This window comes from Rattus norvegicus, chromosome 18, assembly GCF_021556685.1.
Source record: "Rattus norvegicus strain SHRSP/BbbUtx chromosome 18, alternate assembly SHRSP_T2T, whole genome shotgun sequence".
NCBI classification, from domain to species: domain Eukaryota; kingdom Metazoa; phylum Chordata; class Mammalia; order Rodentia; family Muridae; genus Rattus; species Rattus norvegicus.
In genome coordinates this window covers 29,244,134-29,270,122 of record NC_141551.1, presented here as the reverse complement: position 1 = coordinate 29,270,122, position 25,989 = coordinate 29,244,134, and the positions used below count along the sequence as shown (strand labels likewise).

The 25,989-nt window shown below is 40.8% G+C and overlaps 3 protein-coding genes across 4 annotated transcripts; all 3 read right to left on the bottom strand.

The window, feature by feature from the left end:
- Positions 1-789: 789 nt before the first annotated feature.
- On the bottom strand, positions 790-4,538 carry Pcdhb11 (protocadherin beta 11). Its single transcript, NM_001408760.1, has one exon. It carries the CDS (start codon positions 4,312-4,314, stop codon positions 1,921-1,923), a length of 2,394 nt encoding a protein of 797 aa, NP_001395689.1. The 5' UTR covers positions 4,315-4,538; the 3' UTR covers positions 790-1,920.
- Positions 4,539-8,716: 4,178 nt separating this feature from the next.
- Pcdhb10 (protocadherin beta 10) lies at positions 8,717-13,135 on the bottom strand. 2 transcript variants are annotated; one of them, XM_087592441.1, is made up of 2 exons: positions 10,695-13,135; positions 8,717-9,047 (listed from the first exon to the last, which is right to left on the bottom strand). In XM_087592441.1, exons 1-2 carry the CDS (start codon positions 12,967-12,969, stop codon positions 8,989-8,991), a joined length of 2,334 nt encoding a protein of 777 aa, XP_087448567.1. In that variant the 5' UTR covers positions 12,970-13,135; the 3' UTR covers positions 8,717-8,988. The 2 variants fall into 2 exon arrangements, with proteins under 2 accessions (XP_087448567.1, NP_001108075.1); NM_001114603.1 differs by lacking the exon at positions 8,717-9,047 and having other exon boundaries at positions 10,588-13,135.
- A 9,383-nt stretch (positions 13,136-22,518) lies between these two features.
- On the bottom strand, positions 22,519-25,689 carry Pcdhb9 (protocadherin beta 9). The gene has a single exon (NM_001109390.1). The coding sequence runs from the start codon at positions 25,496-25,498 to the stop codon at positions 23,102-23,104; it is 2,397 nt and encodes a 798-aa protein (NP_001102860.1). The 5' UTR covers positions 25,499-25,689; the 3' UTR covers positions 22,519-23,101.
- Between the last annotated feature and the right edge of the window lie 300 nt (positions 25,690-25,989).

Below are 25,989 nucleotides of genomic sequence, written 5' to 3'. Positions count from 1 at the left end.
CCCAGTGAATGCATACTAACTAAAAAGCAACACATATAAATTATATTACATAGTAGATTATGAACCAAGCTCTTCAATTTTCATATTTTGCAAATATGTCAACAAAGTTTTTTGCAGTTTTATCCACAAAAACTTAACTAGTTGGAAATCACATAGTAAGATTATTTAAGTCATTGAATGTAAGTTATTTTTTAATTCAGTTACATTTATTATAGTTCAAATCAATTAAGAACCAATATATTAAAGTGAAAAATTTGAGAACTAATAACCAGAATCAAATAGAGTTTTAAAGCTTCAAGAAATTCCTTGGGTCTTTTGAAAGGTGAAGAGCAGCTGCAGGGAAACCAAAGGAAATACGTGTATTAATATAAACCAGAGACAGGGCACAGTGAGTAGCCAGCTTAGAATGTACAGTTTCTGGGGATGTTATCCAGTACCATGCAACCATGCCTTCTGACTCAGTTACTTTTCCTAATTTAAGGATAAAATAGGAAAGATCTGTTTTGGCTCTCAGTTCAAAATTACATGTTGGTAAGGATGGTGAAATACAGGAGCTTGAAGCAACTGCTAACACTGCCTCTCCAGCAGGAAGAAGAAAGCAACAGACACTTGTGCTCTTTGTAACCCTTTGTATAGTCCAGGATCCTAGTGGATGGTGCTGCCCACAGTGGTCCTCCTTGGCTGGTCTTCCCACCTCAATTAACCTAAGCAAGATGATACTTCATAGGTGTGGTTAGAGGTTCTAGATCTCAAGTTGACAACTGAGATTAACTCAAGACCCACAAAAGCTACATTTGCACTTTTATTTCCGAAATACAAGGATGAACAAAAAGTGATTGTTCAACAAAATGAGATCATTAAAGTCTTGATTCTTTCGAAGAACTTCAGTGGTTCCTTTTATTATTCAGATTAGTCTTTAACCAAGATTGTGTCATGCAATTATTTAATAGAATTTGGTTAATTGTTGGTTTGCTTGTATCTTTTTGTTACTTAGAAATGTACGTAGGGCCTGACAGACATGCATGGTCAGCCACTGATTGTGTTTTTAGAGTCTTAACACTTTTATTCAGTGACAGAGATGACAAATTATATACAATGTTACCTCTTTAATGTTTACAAGTGAGCTTTAAAATTTTTAATATAATTCATAGACCAATGTTCTAGATATGTGGTGAGCAAAATATTCTATATGCTAGCATATATGGTTCTTACAAGAATAAAAGTTCACAACTCAAATGTATCAATACAGTGATTGCTTGTAGTTCAGAAGACACGTATGTTCATAGACACTAAGAGTAACTAAAAGGAATTTCAACTGTCAGTGAGGCTCACTAAAAGAATGTATGGTTAGCATTTAAGAGTTCTTATGTTTAATACACAGTAGCAATAACATAAAGTGGAAGATATGCGAACACCTGAGCAATAGAAACTTGGAATTATGCACTAAAAAGTCAAGTATCAGCACTTGGGAGACTGGGATAAACAGATGTGTATCAATTTCGGGCCAGCCTGGTGTTAAAGTGAGTTCAAAGATATCCAGAGCTACATAATGAGACCCTGTCTAAAAGCAAAGCAAAACAAACAAAACACCAACCAGCCAGCCAACCAACCAACCAAACAAACAAAAAACCCACAACCAGGTAAAGTAAAATAGATTTTTGTGTGTGTGTAATACTTGAGTTAAAGTAAAACACAAGTTGTAATATACAAAAATTGTGTTTTGTAAAGTCTTAATATTCATTACGCCTGAAAAGGTAATCACAGTGGATACCAAGAATGTAAGAAAAAACAATTTTAGTAATGGAGGACATGCATATGTTTTGATTACAGTGTCAATACTTAGAAAATGATTCACTTTTCTAGGAGAACCATATTGCAATAGAATTGCTAAAAACAAATTCACTGAAACACACACAACAGTTAACTGAATACAAAGCTATCCCTGCAGGGGGTGCTTTCCTTCACTTCTCTCCCAGAATCCTGAAGCATCACGTTGGGAATCATGGGTTTGAGGAATTTGAACTCACCAGACCTAGAATCTCCTGACAGACACACATCATACTGATAGCTCTGGGACAGGGTCCCCATACCGCTGACATCCACCAGATGGCCAGGAAAGTGGCCCTCAGGCACAGAGCAGACACCCAGAGAGGCTGCCCTGGCCCTCCTGCAGAGCCTCACCCCCACGAACAGCAGCACAGACAAGAGGAAGAGAGAAGACACAGAAGCCAAGGCAATGACTAGGTACAGCGTGAGCACCTCTTCATCCCCGTGAATGGGGTCATGCTCCACTTCAGGCAGAGGCAAATAGGGCTGAGAGAAACTATTCACCAGCAGCACGTGAAGTGTGACACTGGTAGAGCGCTGAGGCTCGCCATTGTCCTTGACCAGCAGCAGCAGCCTGTGCTTGGGCACATCGCGCTCGCTCAGCAGCCTGGTGGTGCGCACCTCGCCATTGTGCGCCCACACGCTGAACAGCCCGGGCTCGGTGGCCTTGAGTAACTGGAACGACAGCCAAGCATTCTGGCCAGAGTCGTGATCCACAGCCACTACCTTGGTAACCAGGTAACCAGATTCCGCCTCCCTGGGCAGCAGCTCTGTGCAAGGAGCAGAAGTATTCTGCAGTGGGTAGAGCACGATGGGGTCATTGTCATTGTCGTCCAGCACCACCACGTGCACCAGAACCTGACTGCTGAGCGCAGGATAACCGCCATCTGTGGCGCCCACTTGGAAGTCGAAGGCCTGCAGTGACTCATAGTCCAGTGCCCTGAGAGCAAACAGCTGTCCACTGTCAGGGTTAATGGAGATGAGCGAGGAGAGGGCTAGCTGCTGGTCTTGGAGTTGGAGCAGTGAGTAGGTGATGTGGGCATTGGAGCCTGAGTCTGAGTCTGTGGCACTGATGGTGCCTATGTGCAGGGCGGGGCTGTTGTTCTCTTGCACAAACAGGTTATAGGACGTTTGGGTGAAGGCAGGGGCGTTGTCGTTGATGTCGGACACTTGCACTGTTATGGTGTGCTGGGTTGTGAGCCTGGGTGTGCCCAGGTCTGAGACCGTGATGGTGATGTTGTACTCAGCTCTGTTCTCTCTATCAAGTGGCCCTTCAGTCACTAACATGTAATAATTCTCAAATGTGGGTTTAAGGAGAAATGGGATGTTGTTCGGAATAGAACACATCATTCTTCCATTGTCCCCCGAATCAGAATCAGAAACACTAAAAACAGCAACTGCAGTCTCTGCGGAATTTTCTGGGACCAGGACTGTGAGCTTCCTGATTGTCAACTCTGGGGCGTTGTCATTCACATCCAACACCTGGATAGCCACAGTGCATTTTCCTGAAAGGTCTCCTCCATCCGTGGCTGCGATTTCTATGTTATAATGGCTAATTTCCTCAAAATCCAGCTCTTTGCTCAGACGGATTTCTCCGGTGATTTCGTCTATTACAAATGGTTGAGAATCTCCACCGCCTTGAAACAGAGAATAGGCCACTTTTCCATATATACCAGCATCTAAATCCGTGGCAGAGACCGTGACAATCAAGGTATCAAGGGGGCTATTTTCGAGAATCTGCACCTTATAGAGTGTCCGTATAAACTGGGGGGCGTTATCATTGATGTCCACAACTTCAATGCGAACTGTGGTGGTTCCTGAGCGGCGTGGGGCTCCACCATCCAGAGCAGTGAGGGTTAAAGTGAGCTCAGGCTGCTCCTCCCTATCCAGGGCTCTGTCCAGCACCAGCTCTGGGTATTTCCTGCCATCTGTGCGACTGTGAGTAAGGACGTGGAAATGGAGGTTGGGACTGACTGTGTAGTTCTGAATAGCGTTGCTGCCTATATCAGAGTCCTGAGCTGCCTTCAGGGGAAACACAGTTCCTGTCTGGGCGCTCTCAGGGATTTTTAGAAGCATTTCTGTGTCAGGGAACTCTGGAGAATGATCGTTTATATCTGTGAGCTGCAATTCAGTTTGAAAGAACTGTACAGGGTTTTCCAGTATGATCTGGAAGTGCAGCACACAGGGTTCTGTCACCCCACAAAGCACCTCGCGGTCTAGTTTTACCTTTAAAAGCAAATTCCCAGTCTCTGCATCCAGCTGCAAGAGCTCTTTGTTTCCTTTGTAATGGATTTGAGCTCCTCTAGTGGCCAGTTTCCCCACCTTGAGCCCAAGATCTTTTGCCAAATTAGCCACTAAGTAACCACTCTCTGTTTCTTCTGGTATGGAATATCTAATGGCCTCAGAGCCAGACTTCCACAGTAGTAACAATATAGTAAGAAAAACGACTTGCCTTTGCTCTGGCATTTTTGCTAGCGCTGTCTCCATTGTTCAGATTCAGTCCAGAGGGTGCTGCTTCAGGTTGCTTACAATCCACTTGTGAGGGTCCACGAAGATACTGAAGTAAATCCGATTAGGAACACGTCTTCTTCCCCGATTCTTCCATAAACCCTAACTTACTACTGTCTCCTTTAAACAGCTGCCATAGTTCTGCTTCTTGGCTTAATGAGATGTCTTCCTGGGCGGTCTGAAGAGCTCATTCTTGACACTCTTAAGCCTGCAGCGCCACCAAGCGTCCTCATTTGCTTTTGCACATCATTTTCATTATAAATTAAAAATTTGGTGTGTTTCTTTATACTTTTAGTTTACACAAACAGCCTGAATTGTAAGCTCAGTTTTTATCAACGAAAAGTTCTAATACGATTTTTCTGAATTAATTTTTGAGTGTTAGAATAATTTTATGATAAAATCTTATTATATATGACTATAAAATCAATACATAAATTATTACATAAACACGCAACTTCTATCCCAGTTATATTTTCAGCAAAATGTGTTTTAAATGTATACATTGAAAGATCTGATATTCACCCAATGATGGAGCTATTCATTTTACTTCCTTAGACATTCTTTGTGCTGTAAAGGACATAGGGAATTCTTCATCGATAAATCCATGAGTTATTTTTTAATTTTATTTCTCTTGAATATTTTTTGTATTTCCTTTCAACTGCTATGACATTTCCCCCCTGTCATACCCCTCTCCCTGCTTCTATGAGGATGCTCCCACTCCCACCCACCCACCCACCCACCTCAACCTAAATGCCCTGGCATTACCCTACATTGGGGAAATGAGTCTTCACAGGACCAAGGACTTTTCCTCCCATCGATGTTGGACAATACCATACTCTGCTACAGATGTGACTGGGGTCATGGTTCCCTCCGTGTGTACTCATTGGTTGGTGGTTTAGTCCCTGGGAGCTCTGGTAGGGTCTGGTTGGTTGATATTGTTGTTCTTCCTATGATGTTGCAAACTCCTTCAGATCTTTCAGTCTTTTCTCTAACTCCTCCAATGGAGTCCCCTTGTTCAGTCCAATGGTTAGGTGCAACCATCCTCATCTGTATCAGTAGGACTCAGGCAGAACCTCTCAGGAGACACCCAATTCTGGCTCCTATCAGCAAGCACTTCTTGGTATGAGCAATAGTGACTGGGTTTGGTGGCTGCACAAAGGATGGGTCCTCAGGTGGGGCAATCTCTGGATGACCTTTTCTTCAGTCTCTCTTTGTTCCTTTATTTCCTCCCATGAGTATTTTGTTCTCCCTTCTTAGAAGAAATCAAGAATTCACATTTTGGTTTTACTTTTTGAGCTTCATACATTCTATGAATTTTCTTAGGTATACCAAGGTTTTGGTCTAATATCCACTTATCAGTGAGTGCATACCATGTGTGTTCTTTGGTGACTGGTCTACTTCATTCAGGATGATATTTTCTAGTTCAATCCATTTGCCTAAAAATTTCATGTGGTCATTGTTTTTAATGCTGGAGTAGTACTCCATTGTGTAAAAATATCACAATTTTTGTGTCCATTCCTCTGTTGAGGGACATCTGGGTTCTTTCCATCTTTTGGCTATTATAAGTAAGGCTGCTATGAACATAGTGAAGAATGTGTTCTTATATGTTGGAGAATATTTTGCCTGTATGCCCAAGGGTGGTATAGCTGGGTCCTCAGGTAGTACTATGTCCAATTTTCTGAGGAACCACCAGACTGATTTCCAAAGTGGTTGTATGAGCTTGCAATTCCACCAACAATGGAGGAGTGTTCCTCTTTCTCCACTTCCTCACCAGCATCTGTTGTTACCTGAGATTTTGATCTTAGCCATTCTGACTGGTGTGAGGTGGAATCTCCGGGTTGTTTTGATTTACATTTTCCTGATGACTAAGGATGTTGAACTTTTCTTTAGTTGCCTCTCGGCCATTTGGTATTCGTCAATTGAGAATTTTTCTTTAGCTGTGGACCCCATTTTTAATAGGATTATTTGATTCTCTGGAGTCTAACTTCTTGAGTTCTTTGTATATATTAGGTATTAGCCCTCTATCACGTGTAGGAATAGTAAAGACCTTTTCCCAATCTGTTGGTTGCCATTTTTGTCCTATTGACAGTGTCCTTTGCCTTACAGAAAGCTTTTCAATTTTTTTGCCTTCTTTTTAAGCTTTTCAATTTTATGAGATCCCATTTGTCTATAATTGATCTAAGGGCCTGAGTCATTGTTGTTCTGTTCAGGAAATTTTCCCTTGTACCTATGTATTCTTCCCCACTTTCTGTTCTATTGGTTTGAGTATATCTGGTTTTATGTGGAGGTCTTTGATCCACTTGGATTTGAACTTTGTACAAAAAAATAAGAATGAGTCAATTTACATTCTTCTGCATGCTGACTTCAAGTTGAACCAGCACCATTTGCTGAAAATGCTGTTTTTTTCCCATTGGATACTTTTAGTTCCTTTGTCAAAGATCGAGTGACCACAGGTGTGTGAGTTAATTTCTGGGTTTTCAATTCTATTCCCTTGATCTATCTTCCTGTTTCTGTAACAATACCATGCAGGTTTATTTTAGCACAAATGCTCTGTAATACAGCTTGAGGTAAGGGATGGTGATTCCCCCAGAAGTTCTTTTATTGTTGAGAATAGTTTTCCATATCCAGGATTTTTTGCTTTTCCATTTTAATTTGGAAATTGCTCTTTCTAATTCTATGAAGAATTGAGTTAGAATTTTGCTGGGGATTGCATTGAATCTGTAGATGGCTTTTGACAAGATGGCCATTCTTACTATATTAATCCTGCCACTCCATGAGCATGGAAGATCTTTCCATCTTCTGGATCTCCTTCAATTTCTTTCTTCAGAGACTTGAAGTTCTTGTCATATGGATCTTTAACTTCCTTGGTTAGAGTCACTCCAAGATATTTTATGTCATTTGTGGCTATTGGGAAGGGTGCAATTTCCCTCATTTCTTTCTCAGCTTTTGATCCTTTGAGTAGAGCAAGACTACTGAATTGTTTGAGTTAATTTTATATCCAGCCACTTTGCTGAAATTGTTTATCAGCTGTAGGAGTTCTGTGGTGGAATTTTGGGGCCACTTAAGTATACTATCATATCATCTGTAGATAGTTATATACTGACTTCTTCCTTTCTGTTTTCTATCCCTTTGAACTCTTTTTGTTGTTTAATTTCTCTGGCTAGGACTTCAAGTACTATATTGAATGGGTAGAGAGAGTGTGGGTAGCCTTGTCTTGTCCCACACTAGTGGGACAATCCTAGTGGGATTGCTTCAAGTTTCTCTCCATTTATTTTGATGTTGGCTGGTTTGCTATATATTGCTTTTATTATGTTTAGGTATAGGCCTTGAATTCCTGATCTTTCCAAGACTTTTATCATGAAGGGTTGTTGAATTTTGTCAAATGTTTTCTCAGCATCTAATGAAATGAGCTTGTGCTTCTTTTTCTTGAGTTTGTTTATATAGTGGATTATGTTAATGGATTTTTATATTGAACCATACTTGCATCTCTGGGATGAAGCCTACTTGATCATGGTAAATGATCATTTTGATGTGTTCTTAGATTCTGTTTGTGAGTATTTTTGCATCTGTATTCATGAGGGAAGTTGGTCTGTGGTTCCCTTTCTTTGTAGGATCTTTGTGTAGCTTAGGTATAAGTGTAATTGTGGCTTCAAAGAATTAATTGGATAGCGTTCTTTCTGTTTATATTTTGTGGAATAATTTGAAGAGTATTGGTATTAGGTCTTATCTGAAGATCTGATAGAACTCTCCACTAAACCCATCTGGTCCTGGGCTTTTTTTTTTTTTTTGCTTTGGTGACTTTCAGTGACTGCTTCCATTTATGTAGGGGTGATGGGACTTTTTAGATGGTTTATCTAATCCTGATTTAACTTTGGTACTTGGTGTCTGTCTAGAAAAATGTCCATTTCCTCCAGATTTCCAGTTTTGTTGAGTATAGGCTTTTGTTGTAGGATCTGATGATTTTTTAAGCCTTATTGATATGTTTTGTTAGTCCTTAGTTTTTCTCCCTTTTATATCTTTCTCACTTCAGTTTAGAAGTCAAATAACCAAAACTTACATAGCAAGGATAAGAAATGGTCAGACATGTTCTTTTATGTTTCATCATATCCTTAGGGAGAAAACATTATTTCAGGGAATGATGCAAATATTTAAACTCCAGAGGAGTGACTCTTGAGGTATAAAAACAAATAAAGGGTAAACAAAATCAATGTATATTCATTATATAGAACCCATTGGCGTGTGCAGTGAATGCATAAAAAGTAAAATATATAACATTAGATCATAAACCAAACATTAGATCATAAACCAAACTCAATTGCTCTTATACTGCAAAAAGTTCAACAAAGCTTTCCTGCAGTTGTATTCACACAAACTCACCTACTTAGAAATCACATAATAAGTTTATTTAGGTCATTGAATAAAAGCAATATATAATTCAGTTAAATTCATTGTAATTCAAATCACTTAAGAACAAATACTTTTGTATATTTTGCAGTAGTCAACACAATTGAAAAGTTAAATTGACTGAGAATATGTCAAAGTTGCACCAAATAACAAATCAGGAATTAATCAAATACCACTGAAGGAACTGTCTTGCTTTCCATATCTACAAAACAACATGAAGTGAAAATTTCTGAGCCCTAATACTCAGGATCAAATAGACTGCTGAAATTTCCAGAAATCCCCTGGGTCTTTTGAAAGGTGAAGAGAAGCTGCGGGGAAAGCAAAGGAAATGTGGGTATTAATATAAACCAGAAATGGTGTCAAGGTGAACAGCATGCTTAGAATGCACAACTCTCTGACATGATATCCGCACCATGTGACCATGCAATCTGACTCAGTCACTTTTCCTATTTCTATGATAAAATACCACAACGAAAGTAAATATGGAGGGAAAGATTTGTTTTGGCTCCCAGTTCAGGATTACATCACGATGAGGAGGGTAAAAGACAGGAACTTGAACCAACTGGTCACACTGCATCTCCAGACAGGAAGAAGAGAGCAATGCACCCTTTCACTCAGCCCACTCTCTCCTCTTCATTTAGTCCAGGGTTTCAGCGCAGGGAATGGTGCCACCCACAATGGTCTTCCATGGCTGTTCTTCCAACCTCAATTAACCTAAGCAAGATTATCCTTCATAGGTGTACCCAGTAGTTCTAGATCTTAAGTGAACAACTGAGATTAGCACAAGACCCACCAAGGCTACATTTACACTTTTATTTGTTGAACAAAAGGATGAATAAAAAGAAATTATTCAACAAAATCAGATCATTTAAGTCTTGGTTCTTTGGAGGACTTCAGTGGTTACTTCTGTTATTCAGATTAGTTTTAAAATAGGATTGTGACAAGCAATGATTAAACAGGACTTGGTTATTTGTCAGTATGCGTGTTTCTTTGTTACTTGGAATTGTACCTATGACTTGACCGATATGGTCTACTACTGATTGTAGTCTTACTCTCTTAACACTTTTATTTAGTGACAGAGGTGATAAATTATTAACATAAAATGTTGTGTTTTTAATATTGACAAAGGAAGTTGCTAAAATTAATATTATTTATAGAACAGTGCTAGGTATGCAGTGAGAAAATAATGCAGATAATCTAGCATATGTGGTTCTCATAAGAGTAGAAAGGTCACAACTCTAGTGTCTCAATATTTTAATACAAGAATTGTTTATAATTCAGAAGACAAATATGCTCATGGCTACTCAGAGTAACTAAAATGATTTCGGCTATAATTAAAATCCCACTAACAGAAGGTGTGTTTAGTACGTAAGAGATCCTATGTTGAATATCCAATAGTAACAAAATAAAGTTAAATCGAGAAATAAAATGCAAGCACCTTGGCCATAAAAATTGAAATTATGTGGTAAAACAGGTAAAGTAACTGGCAATTGTGAGTCAGAGACAGATGGGTGTCTGCTTGAGGCCATCCTGGTCTCCATAGTAAGTTCCAGGACAGCCAAAGCTACATAGTGAGACCTTGAAAACAAAACAAAACAAAACCGGATGACATTAAATTTTATTGTGTAACACTTGCGCTAAAGCAAAACATAAGTTGCGACCTAAATATCTATTAAAATTAAAAAAAACTAAGTACAGTGGATATGGAGAAAGAAGTACACATTTTGGTAATGGAGGACATGCATACTCTTTGATTACAGTTTCAATACTTAGGTAAGGCTATTCAGTTTCTTAAGAGAATCATATTGGAATAGATTCTCCTTAAACAAATTCACTGAAGCACACACATTAACTGAATACAAAGCTATCCCTGCAGGGGGGACTTTCCTTCACTTCTCTCCCAGGGTCCTGGACCATTAAGTTGGAGATCATGGGTTTAAGGAATTTGAACTCACCAGTTCCAGAGTCTCCAGTCAGACACACCTCATACTGGTAGCTCTGGGACAGAGTCCCAGTTCCGCTAACATCCACCAGGTGGCCAGGAAAGTGGCCCTCAGGCACAGAGCAGACGCCCAATGAAGCCTCCCTGGCCCTCTTGCACAGCCTCATCCCAATGAAGAGCAGGACAGAGAAGAGGAAGAGCGAAGACACAGATGCCAAGGCAATGACCAGGTACAGTGTAAGCACATCCTCATCATCTTGCACGGGATCCCGCGCCACCTCTGGCAAAGGCAGGTAGGGCTGTGAGAAGCCATCCACCAGCAGCACGTGCAGTGTGACTGTAGCAGAGCGCTGATGCTCGCCATTGTCCTTGACCACCAGCAGCAGCTTGTGCTTGGGCACATCGCGCTCGCTCAGTAGCCTGGTGGTGCGTACCTCGCCATTGTGCGCCCACACGTTGAACAGCCCGGGCTCTGTGGCCTTGAGCAACTGGAATGACAGCCAGGCATTCTGGCCAGAGTCGCAGTCCACAGCTACCACCTTGGTGACCAGGTATCCTGGCTCTGCCGCTCTGGGCAGCAGCTCGGTGCAGGGCACAGAGGCGTTCTGCAGCGGGTAGAGCACGAAGGGCGCATTGTCATTGTCGTCCAGCACCACCACCCGCACCAGAGCCTGGCTGCTGAGCGCGGGTGAGCCATGGTCTGTGGCACCCACGCTGAACTCGAAGGTCTGCAGGGTCTCATAGTCGAGTGCCCTGAGCACGAACAGCTGCCCATTTTCTTGATTGATGGAGACCAGAGAGGTGAGGGCCAGCTGCATATCATAGAGTGGCAGTAGCAAGTAGCTGATATGGGCATTAGCGCCAGTGTCGGAGTCTGTGGCGCTGATGGTGCCTATGTGCAGGGCGGGGCTGTTGTTCTCGCGGACCAACAGGGTGTATGAGGTTTGGTTGAAGGCAGGAGCGTTGTCATTAATGTCCGACACCTGCACTATTATGGTGTGTTGGGTTGTGAGCCTGGGTATGCCCAGGTCGGAGACAGTGATGGTGATGTTGTAGTCAGCTCTGCTTTCTCTATCAAGTGGCCTCTCTGTTACTAAAGTATAATAGTTCTCAAATGTGGGCTTCAAAAGAAATGGAAGTTCGTTCTGAATAGAACAAACAATCCTTCCATTTTCCCCAGAATCTGGGTCAGAAACACTAAATACAGCAACTACAGCCTCAGGAGCATTTTCTGGGATGGAACTATTGAGTGAAGATATGGTGAGTTTAGGGGCGTTGTCGTTCACATCCACCACCTGTATAGCCACACTGCATTTTCCTGAAAAGCCTCCTGGGTCTGTCGCTACGATTTCTATGTTATAATATGGAGTTGCCTCAAAATCCAATGTCCCTTTAAGACGAATTTCTCCTGCGACTTCATCTATTTCAAACGGTTGAGATAGTTCACCACCTTGAAACAGAGAGTAGATTACAGTACCGTGTATCCCAGCATCTAAATCTCTGGCAGAAACCGTGGCGACTAAGGCGTTGAGGGGACTATTTTCAGGAATCTGCACCTCATAGAGCGACTGGTCAAATTTGGGCGGGTTATCATTGATGTCCACAACTTCAATGTGAACTGTGGTGGTTCCTGACCTGGAAGGAGCTCCACCATCCAGAGCAATGAGGGTTAAAGTGAGTTCAGGCTGCTCCTCCCTATCCAGGGCTCTGTCCAGCACCAGCTCTGGGTATTTCCTGCCATCTGTGCGACTGTGAGTAATGACGTGGAAATGGAGGTTGGGACTCACTGTGTAGTTCTGAACAGCATTGCTCCCTATGTCAGGGTCCTGAGCTGCCTTCAGAGGAAACATGGTCCCTGGCTGGGCGCTCTCGGAGATTTTTAGAAGCATTTTTCTGTCGGGGAACTCTGGAGCATGGTCGTTTATATCTGTGAGCTGCAATTCAGTTTGAAAGAACTGTACAGGATTTTCCAGTATGATCTGGAAGTGCAGCACACAGGGTTCTGTCGCCCTACACAGCACCTCACGATCTGGTTTTTCCTTCAGGATTAAATTCCCAGTCTCTGCATCCAGCTGCAAGAGGTCTTTGTTTCCTTTGTGATGGATTCGTGCCCCTCTAGTGGCCAGTTCTCCAACCCTGAGTCCAAGATCTTTTGCCAAATTAGCCACTAAGTAACCACTCTCTGTTTCTTCTGGCATTGAATATCTAATTGTCTCAGCGTCAGACTTCCACAATAGCAACAATATAGTAAGGAAAACGACTTGCCTTTTCTCTGATGCGGTCTCCATTGTTGAGATTTAGTCCAGAGGGCGGTGCTTCTTCTAGTCAGTTTCAGTCCACAAAAACCTTTTGGTAAAATATCCTTGAATTTAATCTTTAATGCCTCACTGTCCGCAGAGTTCTCTCCCCTAGATCACACCCCAAATCCTTCTTCTAGGGAGTAGATAGCGCTCTGTTTTCCAGCTTTCCTGGCTTTCTGGGTAGCTGCAGAGCCCATAATTCTCTTTCTTAGTAGACAGCGCCACCACGCGTCCCTTTTCGTGATTGCATATAGTTTAGTCCCGAATTCTAACCAGTTTTGAGTTACAGCTATAACCAGTAGTTTAATTATTCCATCTCCTAAATACTAAATATATCAGTAGTGCTAAGCATACCTCTGCTGGGCTAAAACTACGTGGAAATACATTTATAATAAAATCTGTTAATATTGTATACTAATCTTAACAGGATTCTTTTGAAAATATAAAAAAACCCTTTTTATGGGCTTATAATTTATTAAGCTAAATGTTTCTTATTAATTTTTCCCAGAAATAATTGAATTTTATACATTTTTGGTAATATAGGAAATACATTCAGAAGGCGCACAACAGAAATAAGTCCCATGGTTAATATGTTCATACAAGCAGAACATAAAAGAAACCTAAAATGTACCAAATTCACCATGCTCTCTGTGGCTATTACTTGATGGTCAACCCTACAAAGGCAGCTTACTGACAGCCACCATTACACATGACTCATCTTTCTTAGGAGTTTTATGAAATGGGTTTATAGATTATTCCTCTCTTGTGCTAGTTGAATTTGTGAAGTTATATGTGACAAGTTTTTCTAACGCCCTTTCTCCCCATTGTTTTATATGACTCCTCTGTAGATGTATGCCTTGATTCAGTTTGCAAACTATGTTATTGTTCAGTTTTGAATTTTGTTAAAGGGTAATGCTATGAGCATTATTATACTCACCATTGTATGCAATATGTATGTATTTATTTTGAACTTATTTCTAGGGATTGGGCTATTGTGTTTAGGCTTTGATTTTTCACAACCTACTTTTAATAAGGGTACTTAAATGCTTTATCCTCCCTTCTAGCCATACACCGACCAGAGGTAGTGGAAAAGAATGGTTAATAGGGTGAAGGAGGACATGGACCTGCTTAGAATCAGTTCTTTGAAGCTAATCCAACAGCATTGTCAGGATATCAGCAATTCAGTTGACACAAATCAGCAGTTGTCGCTTGATCCACTCCCAAACACCATTCATGAATCAGGAATGGCAGTTTGATCCAGAGGAAACCCCAAAGCTCTGCCAATTGGCTCAAGTTTGTAGTGTCAAGAAGCTACTACAACACCACCAGAAATTCTTTGATGCGGTTCTCTCCATGAAATCACAACAATGATCAGCAAAGATAGGCAAGGAATACCACTGCCACACAGCCTGGTCCACTTTCTGTCTGGTTATATTTATACTCTTTCCAAATGTGTTCTCTCAAGCACCCACTCTAGCAAAACATCTCCTGCCCCTTTTCTGGGTATCAACCAGAAAATCACCACATGTCTGCTTCAGCAAAACATCCTCCCACATGTCTGCTTCAGCAAAACATCTTCTCATAAGGTTGTTTCCAGGAAGACATCACATGACACAACTGGGTCTCCAAGGAAACCAGATATTTCCATTTCAATTGTGCAGTAAAGTATAATTCACCACAAGGGCACTAGCTCAACTATATTCATAGCAGCTTTAGTCATAACAGTCATGGAAACAAACTAGATGTTCCTCATCTGAAGAATGGAAAAAGAAAATGTGGCACTTTTACACAATAGAGTATTAAACTACTGTTAAAAATAATATGATAAAATTTGTAGGCAAATGGATGAGAACTAGAACAAACATCCTGAGTGAGGAAACCTAGACCCAGAAAGACAAACTTATAGGGGACATTAGATGTACAGTACACCCATGCTACAATCCACAGACCCAAAGAGGCTAAGGAAGAAGGAGGGCTCAAGGGTTTGCATGAATCTCCCTGGGAAGATGAAATAGGATAGACATGGAAGGTGGACTGGAGGTGGGTGGGGACAGGAACAGGGGGATCAGGTGGGGGAAGAATGGGGGAGAGAGTTGTGGGAGAGAATACTGGAATGGAGGTTGGCATTTCAGAGGTGAGAAAGAAACCTAGTGCAATGAAACCTCCCAGGAATCTATGAGGGTTACAGTAGCTAAGACTCTGAGAAATGAGGGCTACAGATCCTGAACCAGCATCATCTGTAGCCAGGCAAAATGTCCAGTGAAAAGATTGGGGTACCAACCTGGTCATCAAACCTTTGACCTACAATTTGTCCTGCCTGAAAGATGGCTGCTGTAAAGGTAGAACGGTAATGGTGGGAATGGCCGACTTTTTGATGGGTCCATATTGAGACCCGTACTGTGAGATTGGTGCTTAGCCATTGTCCTTAGAGAGGCTTTATCAAGCAACTGATGGAAACAGATGCAGAGACTCACAGCCAAACACTAGGCTGAGTTCAGGGACTCCTACTAAAGTAGGGGAGGAAGGGTTATAGGAGTCAGAGGGGTCAAGGACACTACAAGAAAACCTACAGAATCAACTACCTGGGCTCACAGGGGCTCACAGAGATCTTCCTGCCTTTCAGTACTGGATTCAAAGAACTGCATCACCACAGCCCAACTAACTTTATTTTTAAAAAAGGATTTATTTTTATTTTATTCTTGTGTACAGCTATGTTACTGTAGGACAAATATGTGTAGGTGTCAGAAGAGACTACTGGATTCCCTGGAGCTAGAATTAACAGGCTGTCCAATGTAGGTGCTAGGAATGGAAAGTCAGATCCTTTGGAAGAACAGTAAGTGTTCTTATTCACTGAGCAACCTCAAGCTCCCGTTTACACATCTTTACCACCAAGCCCAAATTGTAAGCTACTTTTTCCTTTGATGTTGTATATTCTGTAGTTTTGGACAAATAGATTGGTTTCCTGGCCTCCAAATTCTTTAAATCTACCCATTTCTCCCCACCTTTCCTGAATTTCTGGAAATCATTGATATTTTTACTGTCAGCATGGCTCTCTCCTTTTCTAAAATGTCTTGTGAGAATCAGAGAAGGAGGAGTCTTCAGCTTGCCGTCCTTCATTAAGTACATGCACTTAAGTCCTTGCAATGCCATTTTATGAGGAGTTGGCTCTTTTTGATGTTAAACACTTGATTTTCTGCTTCTGCCACAATGTATTTATCCACCGCTCTACTGAGGAATCTCCATCTTTAAATCTCTACTTTAAGTTTTGATGTGTGTAAATGTTTCTAAAAACACACATGTTCACATTTTTGTTTAGCTGTGTTTTCCATTTCTTTACATGAACGCTGCAGAGTGTGCATGCTGGATCACATAATAAGAGGACACTCAATGCTGAAGAAACCATTCAACTGTCTTCCAAAGTGGCTACATCAGATGTCATCCCCATTTCCACGAATCAGAGTTCCAGGTGCTCCCCCTCCCCCTCAGCGTTTGACAATGTTGGTGTTCTGCAGTCTGGACATTCTAGTAGTCTTGTTTTGGCACCTCAGAATTAAACCGGCATTTCTTGAATGACATATAATGTGTCACAGCTTCTTGTGTGCATATTGACCACCTGTGTGGTTCGGAGAACTTTTACATGTCATTCTTCATTGTTGTTGAGTTTTATAAATTTGTGTGTACATTATGTAGCCATACTCTCTGAAATAAGTTTTTTGAAACATCTCCCCAATCTACAGTTTTCCTTTATTTCCTTTATAGGATATTTTGCAGAAGAAAAGATTTGAGTCGTTGATAGTATCACTTCTTGTTCCAGGGATTATACCTTTGTTGTAGTAACTTCAATGCTATCCTCTTTTTAAAAGTTGCAATTATTCTGTTTGTATTTTCATGTGGAATATATACATTAAGAGATGTCTTGAAACATTAAGAATTTGTTGCTATTATAAATTGATTGGAGGAGAGCTAGCTTTTCACCTACTGAATCCTTCACTTAGTGAAAATTTGTGAGCATTACTCAACTTATTTAGATTTTATGATTTTCCAAAAATTTTGTATAGCTTCCTATGCAATCATGTTATGGCCAGTATATTTCTAGGCATTTTATGTTTCAAAATTATTTAAAAAGCTAGTTAAAATTTTTTATTTTGAGTTTTTTTTCTTACTTTAGTTTTGGAAAAAGTGGAGCTTGAAAGATAATTTATATGTTTTCAACTTTATTGGCACAAACTTCTTTAGAGTACTCCTTGCATTTTTTTTGAGTCAGCATCTTTGTAGGAAGGTCTGTCTGTCCTGAAACTCACTATGTAGGTTAGGCTGGCCTCACACTCACAGAGATTCACCTGTCTCTGTCATCTGAGTTCTGGGATTGAAGACACATGCTACAACTGTTTCCCCTTTCATTTTTAAATAGGAAGAGGGTTGAAAGCTATTGTTTTATTTTTTTTCTTGTCACATTTAAGAATTTTAAATGGTTTTAATTACTAGAAAAAAGCAACAGGGGACTCATTTTCTCTCTTGAATATTTGTTATCTACTTTATTCAAGGGCGCTCTCTCTCTCTCTCTCTCTCTCTCTCTCTCTCTCTCTCTCTCTCTCTCTCTCCCCTCTCCCTTCCTTTTTAACTTGTATTTGACTTGCTGTTTCAAGTATAACTTCTCAAGATCAAACTTACTCATTTTTCTAATACAATCAAGGTTTTAAACTTTCAAGTTTTACTGCAGTGTGTTAGTGTGTTTGTTTAATTTTGGATTTTAAAACCAGCTCTCTTGCTATGTAGCCTAGGCTGCCTTGAACATGTGTTCCTTCTGTTCCCATCACTTAAGTTCCAATATTTTCATTCTTAATTGTTATTTTGCTGAAAATTATGGAAATTTCTGTTCTGAGCTTATCTTTACTCAGGAGTTCTATTATTTAAGTTTAAAGAATTTCTGGATTTTTAAACTTTTTCATAACTGTAGTTCTGGGAAATCATTACATCTTAATATAGCATATTTTTGCTATATTTACAAGTGTATCATTATTATACATTCACCTTTACATCAGTGTTTTTTTAACATCAGCAGTGTTTTTCCCTTTAAGTCTCTTTCTCTTGACTCAATGAATTCAACTACATTGGTTTATTTTGGATGACACCATTTTTAAATGTTCAGTCTTTTTGTTTTCTTTCCTCGCACATACATACTTATTTGGTTGTATGTAATTTACAATTTTTCTTAAATGTAGTCTGATAATTTTAGTTGTATAATTAGATTTTAGTTCATTTATAATTTATGTACTATCCATTTTCTCTGTATTTACAGTATATTATTATTTGTCCCCTGTGTTTTGTTCCTATATCACTCAAATATTTTTATTAAATTTTCTTTCAATTAGTCTTTGAATCATTCTTTAAAACTTACCTAAGAAATTTCAGCAATATATCTTCATCCACAATGCTGTGAAATAATTAATCTCCCTATTCTTGTTGGCTGCATAATCAACACTCAATCAATATTCATTTTCAGTCATTTTTTCTTTCTTCCTGAAATTCTATGATGTCTTCTAGAATGCTTTTTTTAGAATGCTTTTTTAAAATGTAGTATTTATAACATATTTCTTTCAGTGTTCCTATTGCTAATATTCTTTGTCTGAAAACTTCATTTTCTTGGGTATCTGTTCTCTAGCAATAGAATTCTAGTGTGCAAAAATTCTCTTTTGAGATGTCAAAAACGTGACTCATTTGTTGTTGGTCTTGAGATTTATATTGAGAAGCCATTGCTGCATTTCTCTAACGTTTCTTTAAAAGTAATTTTTTTCATGTGATGGCTAGAAAATTTTTTGCTTTTCTATTTGACTTTAATATTGTACTTTATTTTCTCCTAAGGTGTGTTTTGACCTTTGTCTGTAGGCTTAGATTTTTCTTTAATTATGGTTCTTTAATGCTTCAACTTCTCATCTAGCCCACCACCCACTAGAGGTGGGGGGAAAGAAAGTTTAATAGGAAACAGGGGTTGTGGACCAGTTTTGAAATAGTTACTTGAGGTGATTCCAATCTTCATTGTCAGCGGTCCAGTCTACTCAGAAAACACCACCAGACAGTGAACCAGTATAGCAGTGATTTGATCCAGAAGAAAGCTCAAGGCTATGCTGATCAGCATGAGGTAAGAAGCAGCTGGAACACCACCAGAAGTTCTTTGGTCTATTTTTCTCTATGAAGTCATGACAAGTGAAGATCAGTGAGAAAGCAAGTCAAACCAATGCAAGGGTGCCATCAGCAAAGACCAGCGTCATCAAAACCGAACCATGACCAGCAAAATGTGGCAAGGAGAACCAATGCCAGAATCTTGTCCACCATCTGTTGGGTTATATTTATACTCTTTCCAAACATCATGTGTCCTCTCAAGTGTTGGCCCTGGCAAAACGTCGAATGTCAACAGCCAGCTTTCAGAAAAACACTACATGTCTGTTCTCCACAAATAATCATCTCACAAGGCAGTTTCCAGAAAAAAAAATCACATGACACAACTGAGTCTTCAACAAAAGCAGCAATTCCCACATCATTTGTCTAGATAGACTTTCACAAAACATATTGAACAGTTGTTAATCAGTTTTAGAATTGGGAGCCCACAAATGCACATGACACTGTGTGTGTGTGTGTGTGTGTGTGTGTGTGTGTGTGTGTGTGTACAAGTCAAGAGGACAATTTCACAAGTCAGTTCTCTTCTTCCTCCTTTTGGGTTCTGGAGAACAAACTCAGGTTTTGGCTTGGTGATAGCAAGCCCTTTTCCCCACCAAACCAACTTGATATCCCTACTCATTAATTTAAATAATTATTTAAGTTGATTTTTGATACGATATTTCAGTCTAAGATCTGAGCCTTCTAAGTCAAATGTGTTATGCTTTCTTGCTTGGTTTATTCTTGTCACTGAGTAGTGGGGGCTTGCATCAAATCTTTCTACTGAAGACTGGCTGTTCATGTGAAAATTTAACCAAGGGTCAAGTTCCTATTATTTTCCCTTTTGGGAGATCCTTTTGAGCTTTGCATGGTATAGCCATGACTAATCAAGTTACTCTAATCCAAACAGGCATTGTGCCTAATTAAGGTTAGTGCCAGGACTGATAAGCAACAAATACTACTTAATTTCCAGTTGAGAATTTGTATTCTTGATATCTCTTTCCTGTCCCAGGCCTCAAACCCTAATTTTTACATAGCAAGAAAAACACTATTATGTAGCTTTGAACTCTTAGAGGTCCTTCTGTCTCTGCATTCAGGTTCTTGGGTTTTAATTGTAGGCTTATATTTTCAAAATCTTACTTTAATAAGTGTGTGTAAATGTTCTAAGATACCTTGTATCCCTCCACCCACTAGAGGCAGTGGAAATGAAAGGTTAATAGAGCAAAGGCACATGTGGATCTGTTTAGAAATTGTTCTTTGTAATGAATTCAATCTGTCTTATCTCGATATCAGCAGTTCAGTTCTCAGGAATCAGCAGCAGTAGCCGGATCTACTTGAAACACCATTCACAAATCAGTAACAGCAGTTTGATCCAGAAGAAACCCTGAGGGTCTGCCAGTTGGTCGGAGACAATGGAATCTTCAAGAAGGCACTGGAACACCACCAGAAGTTCTGTGATGCATTTCTCTCTATGAAGTCACAACAAATGATGACCAGCAAAGAAAGAGTGTTAAGGTGAACCAATACTATTCAGCATTGTCAGCAAAGACCATCATCAGCAAAGCCCAATGATAGCAAAGAGTAGCAAGGAAAACCAATACCACACAGCATCGTCCACTGTTTGTTGGGTTAAATTTATACCCTTTTCAAACATCGCATGTTCTCTCCAGCATCTGCTCTAGCAAACCATCACATGCCCTTTTTTTCCAGGCATCTTACAGAAAAACATCACACATCTGTTCTCAGCAAAACATCCTCCCATGTGTCTGTTCAGGAAAATCATCCTCTAAAGACTGTTTCTAGTAAAACCTCACAAGATACAACTGAGTCTTCAAAGAAACCAGAAATTTCCACTTCATTTAACTGTGCATGTTTTTCCTGGGTATGTGCCCTGATAGAAGGAACTGGTCTTCAATCTTCAATATACTTAAGTTTGCCTATTTACTCTGTGAGCAGACAAACCTGTGTTGTTTGCTCAGACCCAGAAAACTTCTTTGGGAGCAAATAGACAATGGGACCCAGTTCTCATTCCCGGGGGTTTTTATCCTCAGCCCATTATAAAGCATGCTTTCTGTGGCTGAATAGTAATGGTTTCTGGCCTTTTCCCTGCTTTTATGATTGTTTCTCTTACCAGATCATTCATGTAAACTTCAAGCGGCAGAGACCAGAGAAGACTGGTAGGTGCACTTTCATATATAGTCTGTATAAAGGCACTAGGTGTACTCCATGTTGTAAAAAGGAGCCTATAACTCACATATGAATAGCTTGATATTTTTACATGATTGTCTGTTCGGAGCTACCACACCATTCCTGTCTAGATACTTCTATAAGAGTTATCAGGATAAATTCAGCAAGTCTAAATGGACCTGTCACAAGAGGATCCTGAACTTGTTATCTACAGAATGAGGGAAGAGGTTAGTTGATTTCAATGAGAGAAATGAAGATATCAGAACTCTGAAAACATGTAACTGACCAGCTGCTCAGAGACTAAATTCAGAATGACTGGGTGCTTCACCCTCACCTTCCTCCTGATAATCTGCTGCCTGGAAGGGAGACATGAAATGGTTGTGAGGCTGTTGACTTGTTGCCTTCTCAGATTGGCAGCTCTCTAAGTAAAGTGATGTCCATTTCTGACACTACACACTGGCTTCTGTGGAGTAAGGCAACACAAGCTCCAGTGTCTGGTTAAATTTTGAGACATGGACTCATTATATAACATTGACTGGCCTGGAGCTTACTATTCAAGACCGGAAAGGCTTTGAACTTAAAAAGATCTGCCAAGTTCTGTGGAATTAAAGGCACGTGCCACCATGCCCAACTATAGAAAGCCATTCAATTCCTCATTTTTTATCTAAACTTCACTGACCATTTTACAGTCACATCAATATAAATATAGCTAGGTAGAACCACACAATGTGCTCACTAGATTCACTGAACACAGCATAAACAATAAACAATTATAAAGTTATAAAACAATTATAATTCAATAAACGCTCTTCTGTTTAATCATGAGCCAGTATTTATTTTCTAGAATGGCATATTCATTTGATTGGAAATTTAAGTTAAAAACAACTGAAGCCACGTTAAACGTCAAAGAAGAAATGAAAATAGTAAAGGGGATTCTACTGCTGATTTTACAAAGAACTCATAGCTACCAAATGACGAAAGACAAGAATATTGTGTCACAATAGTAAGCTCTGAACAAGGCTGTCAGAATGCAGACGTTTCTTCTATTGGAAGACAGGGCCGGCTACAGGAACATGCAACGTAGTTTAGGCTTCAGCTTCTGCCAAGTGTGAGGTCAGAAAGGGTGAGTCTGGTGCTTCATTATCTAGGGATGTTTGGATTAGGATTTTTGCTTATTGAAAAAAAATCATGCTTAGCAATGGATTAACAATTTTATTTCATGAAAGGGATGACAAATTATAAAATATGCTCTCTTTCAATTTTTATTAAAATATAATTAATGGAAAGTTTTAGCCTGATTGCTTTTAAAACACTTTCAGGAACAAACGTAAATCAAACACTAACATTTATGATGCTCGTAACAAGTGTCACAATTGAGTGTTCTATTGAAAGGCATCTAACATGATCTAGGAAAAGTAAGTATGCTAAGGCCAAATAAAATTCTAAGCGTTCTAACCTTAAAACGATAAAAGACACAGTTAAAACAGGTGTCATAATTATATAGAGAAATTCAAATTTTCTTTTGAAAGTTTGAAGAAATTCTGTTACTTGAGTTACTTGTAGTTATGAGAATATTAGTCATCAAAGACATTGACTACATAAAAACCTCATACTTAACATGTGCTATAATGACAGCCTAAGCATGCTTAGTATGAGTAGGAAAAATGAGAGCTGTTGGAGACCTGCACACAAGGTAGCAGTTTTTTGAAAACTAGTTAATATTACACTTACCCACAAAAAGTATATTAATTTTTAGGATTAATTGGACCATTTAGAATACTTAGTTGAATACAAAGCTTTCCCTGCAGTGGGGACTTTCCATAATTTCTATCCCAGCATTGGGGACCATGGGTTTCAGGAACTTGAACTCACCAGTCCCAGAGTCTCCCCTCAGACACACCTCATACTGGTAACTTTGGGACAGGGTCCCTGCTCCACTGACATCCACCAGGTGGCCAGGAAAGTGTCCATCAGGAATAGAGCAGCCACCCAGAGAGACCTCTCTGCCCCTCCTGCACAGCCTCACCCCCACAAACAGCAGCACAGACAAGAGGAAGAGAGAAGACACAGATGCCAAGGCTATGACCAGGTACAGTGTAAGAGCATCATCATCTTCCTGAACGGCGTTCCGAGCAACTTCCGGCAGAGGCAGATAGGGCTGTGAAAATCCATCCACAAGTAGCACGTGCAACGTGACTGTGGCAGAGCGCGCAGGGTCCCCATTGTCCTTGACCAGCAGAAGTAGCCTGTGCTTGGGCACATCTCGCTCGCTCAGCAGCCTGGTGGTGCGTACCTCGCCATTGTGTGCCCACACGCTAAACAACCCGGGCTCTGTGGCCTTGAGCAACTGGAATGACAGCCAGGCATTCTGGCCAGAGTCGCAGTCCACAGCCACAACCTTGGTGATCAGGTATCCTGGCTCCGCTGCCCTGGGGAGCAGCTCGGTGCAGGGTGCAGAGGCGTTCTGCAGCGGGTAGAGCACGAAGGGCGCATTGTCATTGTCGTCCAGCACCATCACATGCACCAGAGCCTGGCTGCTGAGCGCTGGTGAACCTTGGTCTGTGGCACCCACATAGAATTCGAAGGCCTGCAGGGCCTCATAGTCCAGCGCCCTGAGCGCGAACAGCTGCCCATTGTCTGCGTTGATGGAGATGAGCGAGACAAGGGCCAGCTGTGGATTTTGGGGCGGCAGCAGTGAGTAGGTGATGTGGGCATTGGAGCCTGAGTCTGCATCTGTGGCACTGATGGTGCCTATGTGCAGGGCAGGGCTGTTGTTCTCGCGGACAAACATGGTGTAGGAGGTTTGGGTGAAGGCAGGGGCGTTGTCGTTGATGTCAGACACCTGCACTGTTATGGTGTGCTGGGTTGTGAGCCTGGGTGTGCCCAGGTCTGAGACTGAGATGGTGATGTTGTATTCAGCTCTACTCTCTCTGTCCAGAGGGCTCTCTGTCACCAGAGTGTAGAAATTCTTGAAAGTGGATTTTAGAATGAATGGCAGGTTTTCTGAGATAGAGCAAACCGCCTTTCCATTCTCTCCGGAATCCCTGTCTCCAACTCTGAAGATGCTGATTATGGTCTCAGGAGCATTTTCTGGGACTGAGCTGGTCAGTGAAGATATGGTCAGCTCTGGAGCATTGTCGTTCACATCCAACACCTCTATCATCACAGAACCTCTCCCAGAAAGCCCTCCTCCGTCTGTGGCCTCGATTTCCACATGATAAGATTTAATTTTTTCAAAATCCAATTTCTTTTTCAGTCGCATGTCTCCAGTAGTTTCGTTTATTGAGAATGTTTGTTGGATTTCATCTGATGCTTGGAACAAGCCATAGGAAACACTCCCAAAGTTGCCAGCATCTGCATCCCGTGCTAACACAGTCAGGATTGGGGAGTCTGGGGGACAGCTCTCTAGAACCTGCACCTCATAGGGGCTGTTCACAAACTCAGGAGCATTGTCATTGATGTCTATGATCAGGATTCGAACCAAGGCTGTTCCTGACCTCGGTGGAGACCCGCCATCCAGAGCTATGAGGGTTAAGCTCAGCTCTGCCTGCTCCTCTCTGTCCAGGGCTCTGTCCTGCACCAACTCTGGGTATTTCTTGCCTTCACTATTATTTCGAGTGAGGACATGAAAATGAGGGTTGGTGCTGACTCTGTACTCTTGAAGCCCATTGTTGCCCACATCCAAATCCTGGGCTAATTTCAATGAAAATCGTGTGCCTGGCTGGCTGTTTTCCGGAATTTTCAAGAGCAATTCTCTATCTGGGAATTCTGGAGCATGATCATTTATGTCCTGGATCAATAATTCTCCTTGAAAATATTGCACTGGCTTTTCAAGAGACACCTGGAAAGGCAGCACACAGGGATCCAAAGAGCCACACAGCTCTTCCCGGTCTAGTTTCTCTCTCAGAATCAAATCTCCAGTCTCAGGATCCAGCAGCAATCTCTGCTTGTAATCATCAGACACCACCCGTGCAGACCTGGCAGCCAGCTCCCCAGCTCCCAGACCCAGATCCTTGGCCAGATGGGCCACAAAGGAGCCACTTTCTGTTTCCTCTAAAATAGAGTATCGAGTTGTTGCCTCACTGCAAACCAGAACCAAAGCCATCATAAAAATAAACAGCATTACTTGCCTGTTTAGGTGAATCTTCCTCAGCTTCTCCATGATGGGGAAGTGCATGCTTGCATCCAATCCTGTAGCAGTCTCCCAAATGCTTTGAAAGACTGATTTCTGATTTCCTCTTCAGGTGACTTCACGGTGTAGCTCTTATTCTCATATTAGTCCATTATATTCTTGCCCAAAACCCTGTATAGCTCCACAGTGCTTGCAAAGCTCTTGCCTGCGTCTTTTGTTCTGTATTGCAACAAGCGATTCCGGGTACTTTAGAGCTTTTCAATCACAATCTTAGCCTGCAGCGCCACCCTGTGTCTTTTTGGGATAATTGATACAGTTCTAGTTTTAAGTCAAACAATTCTTTAATATCAAAACACATTCTTAATGTTCAGATTAATGCCCTGTTAAAAGTGTATATAGTTTTGTCTTTGGCAACATTGTTATTATCTTATACTGCATAATTTGGTAAAGTCATCCACTACTGTATACAAGAAGAATCATTTACATAAAGGAGAAGACAGCTGCTCTTCCCACACATGCTTTTAAATTTTGAATAA